Source organism: Nycticebus coucang, chromosome 2 (assembly GCF_027406575.1).
Source record: "Nycticebus coucang isolate mNycCou1 chromosome 2, mNycCou1.pri, whole genome shotgun sequence".
Lineage (NCBI taxonomy): Eukaryota > Metazoa > Chordata > Mammalia > Primates > Lorisidae > Nycticebus > Nycticebus coucang.
In genome coordinates, this window is record NC_069781.1 from 27,909,147 (window position 1) to 27,930,143 (window position 20,997).

The following is a 20,997-nucleotide window of genomic DNA, read 5'->3' on the forward strand; positions in this document are numbered from 1 at the left end:
GGAAAAAAACCACATTTATCACAAGGGAGTAACATGGAATAGGTGAAAATTTAAAGTAAATACATGTCTATTAACATTTCAGAAAGGAATCATACATTAATAGAATTAAAGTTTCCTAAAACTGTTTTAGTAATTTTAAGATTGTGCAGAAGCTTTAAGGAAACCATGTTTTGGGTTTGGCCAGAAGGGAATTCCTTAGTACCTCTTGTTCAATATTAAGTGACATTATTGAATATTGTCAAATCACTGTTTGAGGCAATTATTTTTTGTTTACATAAGGAAAATAATACAAATAATCAATATAATTAAAGAGTTATATGGCAAAAAGTTTTTTTCCTTTAATTTGTCTTATTGCACATAAAAAGAAAGAAAAAAAAGATTCAAAGATACACAAGTCATCAAGATTTTTCAGGATATGTAGGGTTAAATTTTGCCATTTTAGCCATGAAAGAATCTTCGACTCAAGGCCATTGAAAATAAAATATCCCTCCTTTCCCTTTTTTTTCTCCTTTTTCTATTTAAAGGGGAACTGAAGAAATGATTTTAAAGGAAAATCTAACTAATCGTTAGCTCAAAAAAGATCATGGTTTTGCAGCTTCATTGTTGATTCTTTAGTCTGGTTATGTAACCAAATACCCTGCATTCTGGAAGGGTGTGAGACAGTACATGATAAAGGTTTTACAGAGAGATGCCTACAGCAGCAGGGAAGGCAGACTGGTCACAATCACAACTCTGTTCCCATTTTCATCATATGGGGTAGTTACATGCTACTGTGGGTGGGATTACAGGTCTCGTCCCATAAAAGCATTGGCTGAGCCTGAATCCCACATCATGAAAGGAAAATGAGGGGAGATATGCAGATAGATATGCCATATCCAAACAAGCCTTCATTCACCGTGCCACACGACCTTAAGAAAGGCAATACATCTTACTTTAAAGACTATTAAGTGATAATCTTTAATAATAAACGTATATATAGTGAGAGTCCTAATTCATATCATTTGCTAATCACTATTCCCTATAATAGCAATAATAATTGGTGAATGAGAGTGTGGGATATCATCAATCTTCTAACTCTTATGTGTAGTGTTGTGGTGAGAGGTGCAGATCATTTTCTCCACGAGTTAATTGTTCACTGATGGAAGGGTAGGTCATTTCAGGGAATTATCCATCCTGGGAAGACTGATTCTGTTTACCAAACAACAAACTCAAGGGCCCTATCGTTTACCATTCCACTCCCTGACCATGCTGTGAAAAACTCAGATTGAACGGTTTTAATCGCCAAGTGAGTAAAAAAGGTACGCTATGGTAAACATTTAGATTGTTTCTCTCCTAAATAAATCATTAAAATAACAGATTGTCCAAAACATCAAAACTATTTTCTCCTTCTATGTAAATAGGTTTATCTGCATGCCATTTTATATGATGTTTAAATGATGCTTAGGTGACCATGTACTAAGGAAAAATGGAGCTGAAAGTAGTGAGATTTTTAGACTTTAAAACCAGATATTTGGACAATAGATTAGTTTTATTCATTTACAGCTGGTTTGGTAAACCTGAGATTTAGAGATAATTCCACTGAAAAACCAAGCCATGGATGGAATCATCTTAAATAGTAGAACTTAGTTCCTTAATTTTTCCCCTCTTTAACTTTTTTGGTTTACATATTGGCAATAAAACAACTCACTTTTTCCCCATTACAATGTACTTATTTAAGAAAAATTAACTTTAAAAAGTAAACAATGGTGTTTTTTTCTTTCCAATTAGGATAAATACAATTTCAAAAAATTAAAAAATAATAATAGCTATAGCACTGAGTTAGCTAAATAGGTCAAATTTAATAGATTCCATAATAAAATTCTCTCAAGACTACCTTATTTTTCTCATCTACTTTCCACAGGAGTTAGCCTTGCAGTAGTATATTTTATGTTTTTCTCAAAAATATATTCTACAGGAACATAGACAATTTTGTGAATGATTTGCAAAAATGCTATGGACATTTGGGCAAATAACTTAAAAGTTAAGATATCTCTTATTAAAATCAGTTAATGTGTTACATCTTTATTTCATTACTATATTATTCTTATTTTACTAGATAACTTCCCTTTGGTTTTACTATAAATGTAGTTGTCTGCTTTGCAGGGGAGGGCCAAGAATTTTATATCAAGAACTGTTCATTATGTTCTAGATAAAAAATATTCTTCAATGTTCTGGAATGTCCAGAAGCTTAAAAACAATGCTTTGAAAGGTGTAGCTCCATGCCACTCGATTCAGATTTGTTAATGTTGAGATGACAGGTCTTTCTTAATCTTTTAAACATTTTTTTACATTTGAAAGTTTTTCATTTGAAGAGTGAGCGGACAAACCTCCCTGTTGAAGTTACCCGAAATATTCTCTTTCTCATGGGGACAGAAAGAAAAGAGAACAGATGCAAGGCTCTATAATCAACCAGACGTGTGAGATGAACACTTAATGCATAACAGCACCATCTGTGATGAAGCGGGAGCATCGGAGCAACCACTGTAGGTCAGAAAGACTGTTTTAAAAATATCGTCACTGCAGAGATACTTCTCAAAAATGATCCCCTCATTGAAAACAGATTAACATGATCAGGAAAATATCCATGAAAAAGGAAACAATATAAAATTTTACATTTTTTGAAAGAATAGAAACAAGGCTCACAGATTCCCCTAAGTTTTGGAGATCAATCGCTACTGATGCTTAAACAATGTTTCATGTCCTTAGAAATTTCAGAATGGTGCTTCTCATATAAAGGGTTCATTGCATCAGGTAAGCCATAGAAAGAGAGAGAGGCTGATGAGCAGGTTATGGGATCAGTCCCTACATTTCAGCTGTGACAAGCTCTGGGTTCTTTCACATCAGTTTCATTTCAGTTTTAACAGAAGGAAAGCCACACAATTGCACAATACTGTAATCTGGAAGCGTTATGTAAGGCAGCAAAAAGCATCACCCTAGATCGGACAGTCTAAGTAAGATCCACTTGTGGCTACACTAGCAACTGGCTAGAGCCAACAGCATTTTGCCACACAAGATATAAAAACAAAACTCCCCAGCAAGGGAGGCAAGTGAGAAATCAGGGACGTGGTGGTGGGGTGCGACTACATTACAGGAACACGTTACAAAATGAAAGCCCCAGTGCCAATAGGTTCAACTGCAGTCAAGTGAATTAAGGCTACTATATCACTGGCGGATATGAAGAGTCCATTCCAATCGAGCAGTAAGGAATCAATTCACTCTTGAAGACACAAGGAAAGGCTTAGAGGAAAAGCAAGTTCTTGGAAAGAATGAAGCACACACATGCACGTTGTCTCTCAGGTGAGGAAAAGGAAAAAAAAATGAGAGAGATCAAAGCAATCCAACTGCAAGGCGAGGCAGGTGTTTGCTTCCAGTTCACAGTATTGCAGTTAGTGGTACAGTGAGGTCTACGTAAGTGGTGGAGAGTGCAGAGGCTGCCCAGGAGGAAAGGGAAGAAGGAAGTGGTCACATGACAACACAGCACTGACAGCGCTTTTTCTTTTGGGTACCTGGGGCTGGCTCTGTGGCCAGGCTCTCTTCCTTCCCTTCTGGGGATGAGGGCTCTGTGGTGTCTGAGATCGGCCTCCCGGACACAAGCTCAGCCGCGTTCCCATCAATCGTGGACACGTCCGTCACTGTCTTCTCCCTCAAGGACTTCTCATCGTCTTCGTCAATGAGGACCAATTCTGCCTTGATGGTTTCATCATAGCCTAGCACCTTTTTAGTCTCCTCTTCATCCTCGATATTTTGGTAGCCCATAAAGATCATGGTGACTGGCTGGTCCAAGGGTGCCTCTGGCCCTTCAGTGCTGGGGGCTTGGGCCTGCTGCCCCGGGTTCCCAGGAGAGTGCTCTTTCCTAGACTTATGGACCATTTCTAACTTGGCTTCTTTGCAGAGCATGTGTTCTTTAGGATGACTGAAGCTCCCGTCTGCGGTCACAGTCCTTTCCAACACGTGCCCTCCTCCTAAACATGATTGTCCAGCCTTCTGAATAAGCTCTTCTACATCCTTTGCGCTTAATTTGTGCACTCCATTCTCTACTATGGTGCCTCCCGAGTGCACCTCATACACTACTTTGGTACCATCATCATAGACTTTGACTCCTTTCGGATGGACCCCCTCTGGGCCAATGGGAGATGCAGAGAGAATCTTGGTCTCTCCTGTTTGTTTGTCTTTCTCCACATTAATTTCCATGGCGTACACAGCTTGAATGAAAACAAGAGAAAGGAAGTGCATGTTACAACAAAAAAAGCCAGTGAATGGTTAATTGCCAAACAGACAAAAAAAAAAAAAAAAAAAAGGTTCTGTGCCCTTTCTATTCTAACCGCCAAGCATCTTGAGTGTTAGAGTGAGGTGCACACCATGGACAGGGATGGTTCTATCCGTATTTCAACACAGCAGCTTAAGGCACCAGGGTGACAGATGCCCAGAGTCACTATATCTCAATGGCACTCAGACTTTTAAGGAAAATTGGCTAAAATAAGGCCACAAGAGACTTTCGATCTTGATGTAAACAATTTCAGGGAGGTTGGCAACATGCAAATTTACCTTGGTTGATGGCTTCCTAGACTAAGAGACAATTTTGAATTCCCTGGTTGAAATGTGCTACCAATTTGGAAATCTTGCATTTTTTTTTTAACTCTTTCATCAGTACTCTGTTTTTTCTACATTTCCTTTTACTGTTAATGGAGAACATGCAAAGGTTTTTTGTAGGTGGGACATGGCTATCCTCCCTTGCACAATAAGACAGGATATTTGCAAAAGTTGAAAAGGTGTGAGAGCATTCCTATCGTGCGCTCTGTGAGAACTTCCATCACTGAATTAGGTTTCTAGAATAAGAACCAAGAAAAGAACAAGATAGAAGTAGCATCATCTTAGGACCCCAGGATTCGAGGATGGTGACCACAGAAGGCCTTTCTTCCTCCATGCACACTGTGCCACATCCTTGTCCTTCCGCCCCACCATAGCTTTCCCACCTGTCATCTTACTTACTTCACTGCCACTACGCAACATGAGACACTCCCTTCCTCTTCCCTAGGTTTTTGGAAGAGCTTCCTACACCTGGTCTTCCTGCCCCAGCCTCATCTCTTCTAATTCATCCCAAATCCTGCTGCCAGTCTGGTATTCCTAAGCACCAGCTCTTTCCTGGCCTACAAGCTCCTGTGACACTTCGTACTTTCAAATCTTCCCCTCACAGACTCCTGTGAGGCACACATTTTGGATAGGAACAAACTATACACCAGGCCCAGAGAGCTGAGGGCTCCACGTACCTGGATGATCCACAAACGCATCAATCTCAGCAACTTCCAAACTGACTCCATCTTCTTCTCTCAAAACTCTTCACAAGCTTGGTGTTAAATAACACCAGCATCGCCACCTGCTCTCTCAAGCCAGAAGCCTCAGAATCATACCTGGTTTGTCCTTTTCTTCCTAATTTCTCACAGCCAGACCATCACTCTATCACCATGGCCTCATCCAGGCCCTCTTCTACTCTGCATGAGAGCCTTGCCTCCAAGTTTGCCTGACACCCTTCTTTCATCCTTCTAGTCCACAGGCCTGGACAAGGTGGCCAGAGGGCCAAAGGCAGCCTGCCACCTGTTCCTGTGTGACCCCGGCCAGACTCTGCTCACTCACAGACCCTCTGTTGGGGGTCTGGGAGGGGGTTTACTCATAGACCCTCTGTTGGTTCTTTGCACCTATACAGGATAAATCCCAAACTCCCTAGCTTGGCATATAAACCCTTCAGAACTTGTCACAACCTTCCTTTCTACCTTTGTCTCATGGCCTCTCTTGTCCTTCGTGCACTGAGGTCATAATAAGTTTCTCACTATTCCCAGGACACTCAACTTCTTCCCATGACTTCTCTCCTTCTGTCCAGACGCCCTTCGTCCCTTCTCCACTGGAAGACTCCTAGAGACCTAGCCCACATGTCTGCTTATCATTGCCTTGAGTCTCTAACTCTTCCTGAATAAATACAAGTCTCCTCATCTGTGTTAAGATGATCCAAACTACCTTGGCAATCATCATTCTATTGCTCCTTTTCCCTTTAGCACAACCAGATGTAGCAATATCCTAGAACTCAATATTTCCCACCTTTGTTAAATTCCCTTCTTCTGAAATGTCCTTCTTTTGAATTTCTACATATCCAAATATGACTTATTCATCAATGTCAAGGTCAACTGCCCCTTCATCCATAAGGTTTCTTTGATCCTCCCATCTCCAAGTCATCCTTCTCTTCTTATAATTCTCTGAACACTTTTCCTAAACTTTTCTGGAGACACTTAACTATTTCTACTCAGTGGTAGAATTCTTTGTAGGCATGTTTTATCAGCTTCATAGATTTTCAGGTTCCTTGCTGTTTAGCTTCTTGGCCAACATCTATCTATGATTTCCTCTCCCTACCAGCACCTACCTTAGAGCCTTTTGCCTATTAGGTACCCACATAAATATCTGTGAAACAAACGCTGATAATGAAGAGTCTGATTTGGCTGTCTTAATCTGGTCACAAATTATTTACAGAATATGACACCAATGAAAAAGTACATATAGTAATTAAAGTTTGACCTGGTTTGAACAAATAGCAATGATATCGTTCCATCTGCTTCTGTATTAAGATACAAACTGTTCATGGATAACACTTAACTAAAAAGATCATGAAGAAAAATCCAATGTTTGATTTTCATCACATTCATTTTGAAAATTTCACTTGTTCAGTATACAGATCTTGAGTTTCCTCAAATTACACAAAGGGAGGCCAACTAATATTTGTCATAGAGATACAGGGGCTCGCACATAATAACTGTGATAGCAAAAGAAATATTTATCTCAATCATTCCTGATTTCCCACAAAGAGTGCCATCAGAGAAACAGAATTGGCACTTAAAGTTTTGCATAGATTCCAAAAGACTACTCTTGAAATAGTACACTTATATTCAAAAGCACAGTTTTGGGTTTAAATATTATATCTTGTCCCTATTAACACATATTTATAAATAAGTAATTGATTGTCAGTTTGTAGGCACAATATCTAATTATCCCTCAAATATTCCCGTAATAGGTGAACAAGATGATACGTTGACCTGGAAATCAATACAGAGTAGAAAATGAAATATATCTATTTTTATATCCACATTTGATAAGATACAAATTATTAACATGAGAACGTTCAGAGATGTCCCTCTGCCTCTTCCCACCAACAAGAATGCCATCACTTTTGGTTCAGCTTTCCCTTTTCCATGATCCTAACCCCAGCCTTATTTTGCCTTTGCCTGTTCTAGAATCAAAACTGAACAGAAAGGAGGGATGATGTTAAGAACTTTGCTAGAAAAGTTAAGTAGATCCACACAATAAAGAGAACGAAGAGTAAACACCATGACACGTGGACAGAGAGGGAGCATTTTATGGAGGTAAATAATACTTTCAAGAGTGTAACATGGTGATGAAAGAAAAGGGAAAGTGAGAAGCCCTGAATGGAGAGATGATTTAGGTCCCTTTTAATATCCTTCTGATGGTGTTTGGTCTGTGACTTTAAGCTATGTTTCTTTAAACAAGACAGCTCTGAGAAGGACCACATGTGACATGGTTCCATTAGGGTTACATATTTATATTTACATTGACATGTTGTATATGCTATTCTTTCAATATTTCTAGAATATGAGCATAGAACATTTTAAGCACTACACGTTTATAATGAAATAAACTTAGATATGTTATGCCATAAAATGTAACATTCATTTGTTTGTTTGTTTGTTTGTTTTCAGATAAAACATAAGGATTCAAGGGAACCACTTGTTTCTGGTAGGTTTTTTGTGTTTTTTTTTTTTTTTCTGAGACAGAGTCTCACTCTGTTGCCCAGGCTAGAGGGCTGTGGTATCAGGCTAGATCACAGCAACCTCAAACTCCTGAGCTCAAGTGATCCTGTGGCGTCAGTGATCCTACAGGCGCCTGCCACAACACCTGGCTAAGTTTTCTACTTTTAGTAGAGGTGGGGTCTTATTTTGCTCAGGCTGGTCTCAGGCTCCTGAGTTCAAGGGATCCTCCCACCTTGGCCTCCCAGAGTGCTAGGATTACAGGTGTGAGCCACTGCGCCTGGCCTCCGGCAGGTTCCTTAAGGGTGTGATCCCACATTCCTTTCTGCATCCACTCTCTTCTCTAGTAAGTTGCACATAGGCGAGCACTGTGAGGAACTCTGGTTTAACCCAAAGGCAATATGTTGTCTTCATTGTGACACATATGAGAATGTTATTTGGGCATTTGGAAAATCATGCACCACGCACACCTTCGTGTTCTTTACCAGTAATTTCCATGAACTACTTTGCTTTATTTCTTAGCCAATAATATTCCAAGCTGTGAATTAGGGTGGATATGAACCAAGGGGGAAATGAGATTTACAGTTTCAATTCAACATTATTTTTTAATACATACCACTTTAAAAAAATTTCTCTGCTGTCCACTGCTTCCAGCAGTTCAGAGCAAGGCCTCCCACTCCTCTCATGCCCTCATCTCTAACCACAGACACTACCTCTAGCTTACCCTGCCTTCCCTCCAGCTTCCCACACCAGAGGTTCATTGCTGTGTGTATAGTGATGAGGTCAGGAGGGCTTGGTGCCTTTGCTCATCTTACGAAAAAAAATAATGAATGGGGAATGCTGTTGAGGGGAAGGGGCTTTCTGAGAAGCCCTGAAAGAGATCTTAAAAGACCCCTGTGGGGATAAGGAACAGTATTTGAAGAAAAGCTCTCTGAAATTTCCTGGAGGAAGGCTCTAGGAAAGGACGGCAGAGACAGAAGACAGTTTAATGGAAGTGTCACTGATAGGCTGCCTGAAATCTGAAAGCAGTTTCTATTAAATGACAATTTTTTTTTTTGAGACAGAGTTTCACCTTCTCACCCTCAGTAGAGTGCTATGCTATCACAGCTCACAGCAACCTCCAGCTCTTGGGCTTAGGTGATTCTCTTGCCTCAGCCTCCCGAGTAGCTGGGACTACAGGCACCTGCCACAACACCCGGCTATTTTTATTGTTGTTATTGGTGGTGGTGGTGGTGGTGGTGGTGCAGTTCGGCCAGGGCTGGGTTGGAACCCGGCACCCTACTCACTGAGGCACAGGCGCCGCCCTAAATGACACCTTTAACTATTGATTTCCAAACATCAGAGACTGATTGGCAATAAGATTAGATTATATAAAGCATTTTTGTTTTTCTGAATAATATGTACATTTTATTACTAAGGAACCGACATGGCTAGTTTCTTCAAAAGGATACAAATGAATGACCACAGGAGTGCTGGGATGTGGGGTCTTTGTGTTTGGTTTCCTTGTTTAGTCCCCGCACCCCCAACTTCCACAGTTCTTTCATCAGTTGGAAAACTCCTCCAAGGAGCAGAGATACTTCAGTGGGGACAGATAATTCTGGTCTCTAGGTTCGATGACACCCAAGTGCAGAGGGGAATGTGATGCCTCTGGGGAGGAAGTCTACCTAAAAGCCACGGTGAGGGGTTCAGGGAGAGGAGATGCTACAGCCTGGGGCTCTGCAGGGCCCAGAGAGATGGGTCTGGGCAGCAGAGAAGGTGTGGGTCCAGTCCAAACTCACTCCCTGGCCTAAACGCTCTTCTGCTGCCGTCCCCTTTGTCAGGGAGAAAGCAACTGTAAGCACTGTCAGGAGCCGAGAGAAGAGGGGAACACGGGCGCCTGATGCAGTAGGAGGTGGGCAATGGACACCATTCCATTTTAGAATCAATCCAAGAACCTATACAATAAGACTGTATTCCGGGGTGCCTCGCTCCCTTCCTTTGACTCATTGTGATCACGGCAGGAGGGACAAGGCTGAGGGACCACATGTCAAGTGTGAGGACCACACACACACCCACCTGCCATTAGTGGGTAAGACGGGAGGCATCAGGGAGGGAGAAAGACCGTGGATCCAAATGCCTATCCAGAGCACACCCCGTCTTTGGGCCTCATTTTCCTCATTCGTACAATAAAAGATGTCTGGCTTTGTATTTTCTGGTGCTGTGAACAGCCTGTGTGGGTCCTGAGTCCCCGATGTGTGAGGTACAATAGGAGGGTAGTGGACAGTCAGATCATGACTGTCACCCATTGGGGGAGGTTTCGAAGGGTCACTTCAGCAAATGGCCACCCAGTGGCTGACACTGCGCCTGGCATGTGACAGAGAAGCCGTGCCCATGCTTCACTGACTGAGTGAACATGCTAGTACATATGTGTGGTCTCGTCCCGTCCAGCAAATGATTACACACATACAGAAATGCTGCCGGCCAGGGGCAGTGGCTCACGCCTGTGATCCTAGCACTTGGGAGGCCGAGGCAGGTGGATGGCCTGAGCTCACAAGTTTGAGACCAGCCTGAGCAAGAGCAAGACCTCCGTCTCTAAAAAATAGCCAGGTATTGGGGGAGGGGCATGTAGTCCTAGCGACTCAGGAGGCTGAGGCAAGAGAATCACACCCGAGCCCAAGAGTTTGAGGTTGTTGTGAGCTGTGACAACCTGGCTCTCTACCGAGGGTGACAAAGTATGACTCTCTCTCTCAAAAAAAAGAAAATGTTCACACCTCCTCTTGAGGTTAAAGATGTAAAATTCATTATTGTGAAGTCAACAAGAAAAATGAAGAAATTAATTCAGAGTTGATTCTCCCTCTTATTCCAGAGAGCTAACTTTGAAAGTACAGTTAAATAGGCTCAGCGCCTATAGCTCAGCAGCTAGGGCGCCTACCACATACACCAGGGCTGGAGGGTTCAAATCCAGCCCAGGCCTGCCAAACAACAATGGCAACTACAACAAAAAAACAGTCGGGCATTGTGGTGGGTGCCCGTAGTGCCAGCTACTTGGGAGGCTGAGACCACAGAATCGCTTAAGCCCAAGAGTTTGAGGTTGCTGTGAGCTATGATGCCATATCACTCTACCAAGGGTGACATACTGAGACTCTGTCTCAAAAAAAAAAAAGGGACAGTTAAATAGAAGAAATAATTTCTAGGGTTCAACAGCACAAGAAGATAATATAGTTAATAATTCATCATATATTTCAAAAAGGTTAGAAGAACATTTGGAATGTTCCCAACCTAAAGAAATGATGAAAGTTTGAAGTAACAGAGATCTAAATTACCCTGTTTTGATCATGAACCATTGTATGCGTGTATCAAAATATCATATGTACCCCACAAATATGTACAATTATGTATTGATGAAATTACTTGAATCATTGTTATTAATAATTATTTACTTAAAAATTATTCAAAAATTCAAAATTTGAAAATTATTTAAGAATTTCTTTTCCCAAGACACCTTAGTATTCACAAAAATAAGTCAGAAGGACGAGATGTGGATGAATAATAGAGGCAAAAGCCTATTTCTAATATCTGATTTTGCTTCTATCTTTCTGATCAAGAAGAACAGTTTTCCATCTGAAAAGTGCCAGAAAAAATATTACTGAGGGAAAAGTGAAACCCAGAGAGTAGAGATTATTGGAAAATGGTAAAGGACCCAGGGAAGTAAATGCTCTTGGTGCTTTGGCCTCAGGGTCCCAGTTCCCTTATTTTATTTTATTTTTTTTTTAGAGACAGAGTCTCACTATGTTGCCCTCAGTAGAGTGCTGTGACGTCATAGCTCACAGCAACCTCCAGCTCTTAGGCCTAGGCGATTCTCTCGCCTCAGTCTCCCCAGTAGCTGGGACTACAGGCGCCTGCCACAACGACCGGCTGTTTTTTGTTGCAGTTTGGCCGGGGCTGGGTTCGAACCCGCCACCCTTGGTATATGGGGCCAGCACCCTACTCACAGGTACCACCCCTTATTTTTTTTTCTTTAATTTCAGATTAATGTGAGGGCACAAACAATTAGGTTACAATGTCTGTATTTGTTAGGTACAGTCCCTGTGTAGTCCTGTCCTGTACCCAAGAGGTGTGCCACCAGTTTCCTTATTGTCGAATGTGTCTCAAGAAGGTTGTACACCAGGGCCGAGTGTGGTGGATCATGCCTGTAATCTTAGCACTCTGGGGGGGGGGCAGGTGGATTGCTTAAGCTCAGGACTTCAAGACCAGCCCGAGCAAGAGTGAGACCCTGTCTCTACTAAAAATAGAAAAACTAGCAGGGCACTATGGCAGGTGTCCCAGCTACTCAGGAGGCCGAGGCAAAAAGATCACGTGAACCCAAGAGTTGGAGGTTCCTGTGAGCTATGATGATGCCATGCCACAGAATGAGACTCTGTCTCAAATTAAAAAAAAAAAAAGAAGAAGAACCTGGATGGAAGTGGAAGACATTATTCTTAGTAAAGCATCACAAGAATGGAGAAGCATGAATCCTATGTACTCAATTTTGATATGAGGACAATTAATGACAATTAAGGTTGGGGGGGAAGGAAAAGCAGAGAGAGGGACGGAGTGGGGGTGGGGCCTTGATGTGTGTAACAGCTTCTGGGGGCAAGACATGATTGCAAGAGGGACTTTACCTAACAAATGCAATCAGTGTAACCTGGCTTATTGTACCCTCAATGAATCCCCAACAATAAAAAAAAAAAAAAAATTTGAGATAACAAAAAAAAAAGAAGAAGAATATTGTACAAAAAAAGGTGCTGGACACAGACACTGGAAGTTCTGATTTTCAAAAATGAGAAGAAGGGGATCCTAAACTACACAGAAGGAGGTGGACATCATAGCTAGCTAAATTCTACAGTTTATTTTCAAAGAGCAGAAACCACTAAGAGCCCCCATGGATTGATCAGGTAGAAACTACATAGATTAGTCTCACTTTTCCTTTTCGTTCAAGGTTTCTAGAAAGATTAGGTAAATTGCAAGGAGCCAGCATATATCATATTCCTGTGCAAAAGACAGCAACACGTGCCTTAGTGTCAGGACAACTGCTGTAATTTGCAGGTGGCTGAATGATCATGCCCTGTAGGTGCCAATGTAGGCTGACTAAGGAGTGAGAGGTCCTTAAGGGCGTGCCACAGGGCTCTGATAGTGGCCCAACGTGCAAAGTTTTTATTAGTGAAATGATGAAAGATAATGAAAGACTGCTTTCCAGATTTGAGAAGAAAAGTGAGGCCATGCAGGACCACGGTCATGAGCCATAAAGACCCCAACAATAGAGAACAGCGTTTACTACTGTTCAACTCTGGATTTAAATGAGCTCTCAGGCCAAGGTATAACATGTGAACAGGAGGACGAAGGAGCTTCTGTGTCTGAGATGGGAGGGATATGGGAGCCCTGACCTTCAAATCCCACCATGTCATTTGCCTCCCCAGCCCTGCCATGGTTCCTCTGGTGACTCCATGAAACCCCCAGAGTTAATGAGAGATAACCTAACAGGAAGATATTTCATAGTCACATCAAATCCACAAAGGGAAGGAAGGCACAGAGCTCATTCTTATTTCCGTCTTTTGAGATTAAGAAGTAAAGGGATTGTCTTGGCACCTGTGGCTCAAGCGGCTAAGGCAACAGCCACATACATCAGAGCTGGCGGGTTCGAATCCAGCCCGGGCCTGCCAAACAATGACAACTACAACCAAAAAATAGCCAGGCGTTGTGGTGTGTGCCTGTAGTCCCAGCTACTTGGAAGGCTGAGGCAAGAGAATCGCTTAAGCCCAGGAGTTGGAGGTTGGTGTGAGCTGTGACACCATGGCACTCTACCCAGGGTGACAGCTTGAGGCTCTGTCTCAAAAAATAAAATAAAATAAAAAATAAAAAGAAGTAAAGAGACTCTATAAGTTCTTCCCTGTGTGAGCTGGTGACACAGTAAAAGTGCACAATTAGGAGGGGAAGACTATACATTTCAACTGGAATGATTCTGAAATAACCACTCTACTAGATACAGTGACACGTGTGAAATGACTTTGAGGCTTCACTTTAGAAGCTGAGAGGCCATGTTGCCTGGGAAGCCAGTCCCGTGGTCTGTGGCATCACACTCTATTTGAAGGGTGAACAGCCTATGTCAGCGTGCATGGAGAAGCTCTGAATACTTCATTTAAAGAAGACAAGAGACCAGGTGAGGAATGTTCAGAGCGGAGGGACAGGGCAGAGGGTGTCTCATCATCTCAGGACTAGCTGAAGAGATCGGGGCTGTGGGCATAAAAGGGATTCAGAGTGAGGATCCGGGAAAGTCCAGAAATGACAGTCATTTTCTAATGCTTAAAGGAAAATCAGAATGTAGATTTGTCCGGAGTAGCTCCGGGAAGCAGATAAGAACCAAGAGGTGGAAGATGAAGGCAAACAAACAATGGCTCCATCAGATGAAGAATTTCCCCACAGTCCAAACTGCCAGAGACAGAGCAGGCTGTCTAGAGGGACATTAAGCTCCAGTCACACAGGCATGTGACCGTGGTTTGAGGACCTCTTAACAGGGCTACTGGGGCCGGAATTCAATGCTTGGATAAGGGATCAGAACAGATGCCTCCTAACTCTGAAAAGCAATGATTCTAAATAAATTTTCATTTATACAAGAGTCCTTAACCTCCCTAATTAAAAAAAGAACAGAATATTTGTCATAATAATCAGCAATGACAGGTAACATTTGTAAAAACGACCCTAAAGTTAGGCAAATTTCTAAAGGGACATTCCCAAAGCAAGATGAATTGTATCTAGGAGAATTCTAGCAGCCTGTGCCACTGGGGGTTCATTACACATGCTCTATGTAGTCACTGTCAACAATAATTGATAATGAACCTGAACATCCCATTGAACAAAATAGCTTGGACAAAGAAGCTGACCACATCATATACGATTCCTTCCACAGCTCTGCTTATCTGTAGTCCTATACTAGAGGCATTTATGCAGATTAGTTCTTAACTTACAAACAAACATACATGTAAACTTGCTTTCAAGGATATTCTGATCGCATTCTACTTTAAATGCATTTGCTATTTGGATCGTCATGTTCTTGCAGTATCTGCAGATGTGAAGGACGCTAAGTTGTGGTAGCGTGAGTATTCCCACTGACACAGCTCCAGTCACATTCACACATTAGTCTTGAAATTGACACTTTTTGACTATCCACGCTGCTCAACTTCTTCTACTTCTTAAAGGCGTGCTCACCCTCTGCCCCTACCTGCTCCAGGAGCTGCTCCATTCCCTGGATCATATTCCACGTTCTTGGAGGTGCAGGAACTTGTGAAGGGGAGCTGAGAAGCTGTCTGCCCACGACTACTAGAAACCACCAACCTCCAACTCTCTGATAACAAGCAGGAAGGTTGATCTCAGAAGTATACCTCGGAGCACTTGGAAGAGGCCAAAGCTTAGGTGACGCCTGCCAGTGACTCTTTTGAAACATAACTATAGGCTGCAAGTTGCAGTTTGTCTGTCCTGTCGCTATCCAGAAATATGTAGAACTGGCCTGGTTCTGACCAGACGCCACCTACGGCCCACCCAGGCCCAGAACTCTGAGAGTCTGTATATCAAAGTAATATGCTAAGATGTTTTCAGAGATGGCCAGAGGATATTTCAATTAGTGGACATGACAACTATGTCAATACTTAACTTGCCTTTTGATTCTCCTTTTACATTAAAATAAGGAGGGATTATGTGTGTCCAAAAATACTCAGTTTGGCCTCTACAAAAGATTTTCTCTGGCTTAACATCCGTGATTGTTTTATTTTAAAAAATGTGTCATCATATGATTTTATATCATAAACTTACTTAAAATATGCAAAGCATAATCTGATGCTACTATTTGAATTCACAATCCATATTTGTCACTATCTTGGCAACATTGGGCAATTGATGTTTTCATTTAACCCTCAAGAGCTTAGCACATTTCCATGTTGGGGAAAACGGGTGGTACAGAGCCTTATTGTTCACATCCTTCTGGGTCTGATTTCTGAGGTCCATCACATGAAGCAGAGCAAAGCATGGCTCTTTGTATGATCCACACTCATAAATGTATTATTTTGTAAAACCCCCAACTGCGAGAAACATCTGCAAGAAACACATGTTCTTTAAATGGCTACTTTGCCCTCCAAATATACCAAAGGAATGTAGAGATGAGAAGACTTGGGAATATTTATTTATAAGATACAAACAGCTCAATTCCCAAAGGCTTCTGGATACTCAATAGGTTTTGAAAATACTTCCCATCCAGCTTCCAACATGGCTCTTTGCATTTGAGCAATTCCAAAAAGGATAATAAAAATCACCAGAGGGAAAGTATATATTAACTATGAGAATAAAGGCAGATATAAAGCCCATGAATACAAAAGAAAGACTCCCTCAAAGCTGAAAGTGAAACTCCCTCCCACTGGGTCCTCAGTTACCCATCAAGGGCCAGTGCCTGCCTTGTGTGGCCACTGTAAAGGCTGCAGCTGAGGCTGGGCTAAAGGCGGGGTCCTCTATGTGAGGACAGCAGGGTACCCGTCTCATTAATAAGGCTCAGAGAAATGCCAGCCCCTTGGACAGTCCCGGCATCCAAACCAAAGAGCTCCTAAGAGACTTACCAGCCGTGCTGCTGGTCCTGTCCTGCCCAGGTGATGCTTCTGCTGTTTGTGAGCAGAGGATTGGCAGGTCAGGGAGCTGGGAGGAAATGTAATTTCTGGTAGCACAGAACAGGGAATAGTGTTGGGAGGCCCAAAGGGTTGACTGCCGAGACAGCAGCTTGTCTGCCCTACATAATGGACCGCTGAGGCGGCCACTGAACAGGAGGATCAGAGTAAACAAAGACAAGCATTTGCCCAGTGACTGGCATTCAGCAGAGTAGCTGAGGTAGGAGGGATCCTGGCCAGAGAGCTCAAGCCCCAGAACTGAGCTCTGTAGTAGAAAGTCATCAGAAAGCTCTAGATTCTCAGAGGACAATGAGTCCTGGACGGGGTGAGGTGGAGGGAAGAATCAGAGATAGGCCCTGTGAGAGCCATTATCAACTTGGTGGGATGGACAAAATATGGATGTCAAACCAGAAGCGTGCACTGGATAATACCAAAAAATGGTTTTGTACTCTGCACTGGAAATAGAGCTTTATGTGCCTGATTCTTAGGAGGTTCATTCTCCTGAACTGGAGATATAACTTATGTGCCTGATTGATTTGGAAGACCTTTTTTTTTTTTTTTTGCAGTTTTTGGCCGGGGCTGGGTTTTGGAAGACCAATTTTATATGCATTAAGACAAATAGACGAACAACTCCAGAACTTATCCCAGGATTTTCAGTACTTCAGGCTGGTGTTTTAGCCAGAAAATCTTGTGATTCCAAATGATAGAGCCCGGTGAACTCACACTAGCTCAGCTGTGGGACATGTTGGTGTGCAAAAGAGGGAAGCCCTCAGCTCTGCTTGACAAGCCTCCCTAGGTGACGAGGTGACACCTTGGAGGGCATGTGCATTAGCAGGCACCCTGAAGTATCAGAGAAGAGGAGGAAACCGCTGGGGTGAAGCAAGAAGAATCTTCTCCCCCTCAGAGCAATGGGAAAGTGAAAGCAGGAAGATTCTAGAAACCTGGGCTCCATGAGATACAATTCCTCCCTGTGTCACCACCACGTTCACAGAATCCCAGAATGTCCGTCAGCCATTCCATGATTACATCTAACTGCTGGCTTGTGTACACTTCCACTGAATATCCCAGTCATCCCAAACGCAACGTGTCCAAGATGGAACTTGCTCACTGCTGATTCCTCTGTACTCAATCTTGGCTCGCTGGTGCTGAACTTCAACTGGCACTCTCAGCGGTGCCCTCCACCCCTCCCCTCCTGGTATCCAATCAGTCCTGGAGCCTCTCTATGCTCCAGTATTTCTTACATCCATCTCCTCTCTGCATCCCCATCGGCACTGCCTCAGTTCTGGCACATTTCTTTTTAATTTCTTGCTGCAGAGGACGGTGAACAGACACTGGACTAAAATTCGTTGAATTCTACATCAGCTAGACCCTCTGCTGACTCATGTGTGAGTCTAAACGATCCAGAATATACTGATATCGGACCATTATGTTCTTAGGGCAAAGGAGGAGTTTCTCTAAGAAAATAGACTGTCTGGGGAAAACGAAGGGGAAATGAGGATTAGGTAGGTAAGCTTTAGGCTGGAGTGAGGCTAATGTAAGTATCAGAGTAAACAAAGTTGCCTTCTCTCTCTGGGGCCTTGTATGTGGAGGACAGACGAGGTTGAAGACTCTCTCACTGCAAGGAAGGAAGTTGAGCCTTTGAGACTAGAGTGGGCTGGGAGATGGCCATGAAGCAACCTTTAGGATACCTCCCTCCCCACCCAGCCCAGAGAGCTAGGTCCAGGTTTGAGTCTGTGGCTCTGAGTATAGCCACATGTCTGAAGAAGCACATGGTTCTCTACATTGAACTGTGCTTCCATTATTCCTGAACTTAGGTCACAGACCTTTCTCTCCATGTCTGTTGTGGGGAGTCGTGGGAAGGGTCTGTTCTCTAAACCAGCACAAGGCGGGACCGGAAAGAGCAGCAGCTGGAGGTCAGCTGGTCCCGAGGGGGTATGGGCAGATTGGAAACAGTGGTCCCTGGAAAGCATGAAGCAGCAATCTGGGACGAGGGGGACAGTTTGGAAGAGAAGGGATAACCAGAACAGATTTGTAGAATGTCTGAGTTTCACTGAGGAAATATGTAATATGGGAGCTCAACAAATCTGACTTTCTGCATTCGAATGAGATGGAGGCTCAACCCATTAAGACCAAGTGAGACTTCATAGACTGGTCACGTGTATCCAGTAAATTTTGTGCAGTATGTAGAGTTTCTGGGGCATCCTTGCCATACTGAAAGTTCTAGCAACAGAAACAAAAGCCATGGGAAGACGGGATTCTGAATCTGAAAGAACATCTAATTCCTAGGGCGTATGTCTCACTGTCTTCCAGGAGAAGATAGCCCCCGAGTCGGGCGGGAGTGGGTAATGGAGTCACCTGTGCCCAGTGATCACCGGCTACAAGCTAAAGGCCACAGCTCTTGGAGGGGTGGGGCTACATGGCTGCTCATGGCTGCTTCATGCCCACACACACACTCCAGTGGGCATGAAGATAAGCTTCCTCAATGTAGCATGAGGTACTAAACCCTACGATCATGCAGCTGGGATCTGTCTGATAGACCCGCACAAGGTTTAATAAGCAGGGACCTCCAAAACTGCAATGGGAAAAATTTCTTCAGATGTTTCAATCAGTAAACTGCCCTCTTCCTGCCAACATCAGAATGATTTATCACTCTCTTTCCACCTCCAGAGAAGGTAAGAGAAGTCACTTACAGAGTAGAAATTAAAGATGCGTCTGCTGCTTCGCTCCAGCACTATTTACAGTAGCTATGAAGAACATAAATGATTAAAGCCAGAGAAACAAAATGTTCTTAAAACATGACTCATAGGCAACTGAAGATTTAGATACACCAATAGTTGATATGAAAGTTTTGTAGTGGGAAAGGCTCTAGGCCACCACAGGCTGGTATGGGATGAGAACCTAAGAAGAGCAGTGCTCTCAAGCAAGGACTGAGATAGGCCTAGGACATCGTCCTTTGCCTATTCTGGCCAAGGCTCTTACACCAGCTTCCTCCTCTGTGGGTAAAGAAGAAAGTTAGCACCAGACACATACTATATGCCATTTATAGTTGCACATGATATCACGTCTAGCTAAGACAGTAGAAACAACCCGTCCAGTGGGTGGGGGTTCTGTTCTATAAACTACAGTATGTTGCCAGAAGAGGAGAGAGGAGTATCAGAATGAATATGTCCAGGGGGTCAACCCAGTGGTGATCTAATGGTATAGCACCACTATTTCCTCTGATGTGCACTGAGGGACATGCATAAAATGCCTGAAATAGAGACATTACACACACATACACACACACACACACACACACACCTCACACACACTCTAGCAGCTATGTTTTGGCACCTCATAAATTTGGGGTGCTTTTGCTGATGATCTGTAGCATCTGCACAGTTACATTATCCTAGCTGGACTTGGATTCTGTTATCAGCGTGTCTCAGAAAAATTGAGTATGTTTCTTAAGGCATCATTGTTCTAGAATAATTTTTTATTTGTTCTTAGTTGGTTAATTCAGAGGGAGTATTGGCAATGTGGGGTCTTTGATATCAAAGAATGAGAAAATAAAGAGACATCCCAAAGTCCCTCACCTGGCACATGCTTGAGTTCTACCCTTAGCCTACCATGTGGTCTGTGCAGTGATTACACTCCGGGAAGCCTGGGCACCCTCCCTAGAAATGCTTTCTTATAGATGTGCTGTGATGGAGAGGTCCCCCCAGGGTTGGTTATAACTACAGAGGGCAAGAATCATAATCCAGGGTGACAGGTGATACTACAGAAACTCCTTCCTATGACTTCGGCATCCCCCTGAGCCGAAGGACATCCATCCTATCAAAAAAGGTGATGGAGGACACAGTCTAAGGGTGACTTTCTCTACAGCCAGTTCAATCATGATGAAGTTTCTTTTTTTCTGTTTTTTGTTGAGACACAGTTTCCCTCTGTTGCCCTGGCTACAGTGGCATCATCACCACTCACTGCAACCTCAAACTCCTGGGCTCAAGTGATCCTCCTGCTTCAGCCTCCCAAGTAGCTGGGCCTACAGGTGTGCACCACCATGCCCAGCTAATTTTTATATTTTTAGTAGAGATGGTGTCTGGCTCTTGCTCAGGCTGGTCTCAAACCCCTGAGTTCAAGCGATCCCCCTGCCTCAGCCTCCAAGAGTGCTAGGGTTATAGGTGTGAGCCACAGCTCCTGGCCCATGAACTGCATAGTGGGTACAAATAGCAGGAAGTAATAAAGGAGTAAATGAGAGAAGTTCAGGGTGAAAATGAAAGAGATGGTGGTGAGAATTTATAACCTGGCTTCATTTTTGCTTGTAAAGTTACAGACTATATAGGTCCCCACTCCCTGCACAGCTTTCTCAGAAACATGACATGCTGGCTCCTTCTCTTCCCTAATTATCAGAGAGAAGTCTACAGAAGTTCCTGATTTGAGAAAGGAAGGGGAAAAAGGAAGTGAGAGTATAAAAGGGCAACGTGCATTCATCAGGTTTGGGGGTGTCTATAGGT

At 43.1% G+C, this 20,997-nt stretch overlaps 1 protein-coding gene across 4 annotated transcripts in view; it reads right to left on the bottom strand.

The window, feature by feature from the left end:
* Positions 1 to 20,997, bottom strand: part of PALM2AKAP2 (PALM2 and AKAP2 fusion) — a 524,781-nt gene that overhangs the window by 208,104 nt on the left and 295,680 nt on the right. For 3 of the 4 annotated variants that reach the window (XM_053566186.1, XM_053566191.1, XM_053566188.1), the window contains one exon: positions 3,546 to 4,241. The exons of the other annotated variant lie outside the window; for it this stretch is intronic. In XM_053566186.1, the coding sequence (XP_053422161.1) occupies positions 3,546 to 4,241 (696 nt within the window). The remainder of the gene's footprint in view (positions 1 to 3,545; positions 4,242 to 20,997) is intronic. 4 annotated transcript variants of the gene reach the window in all.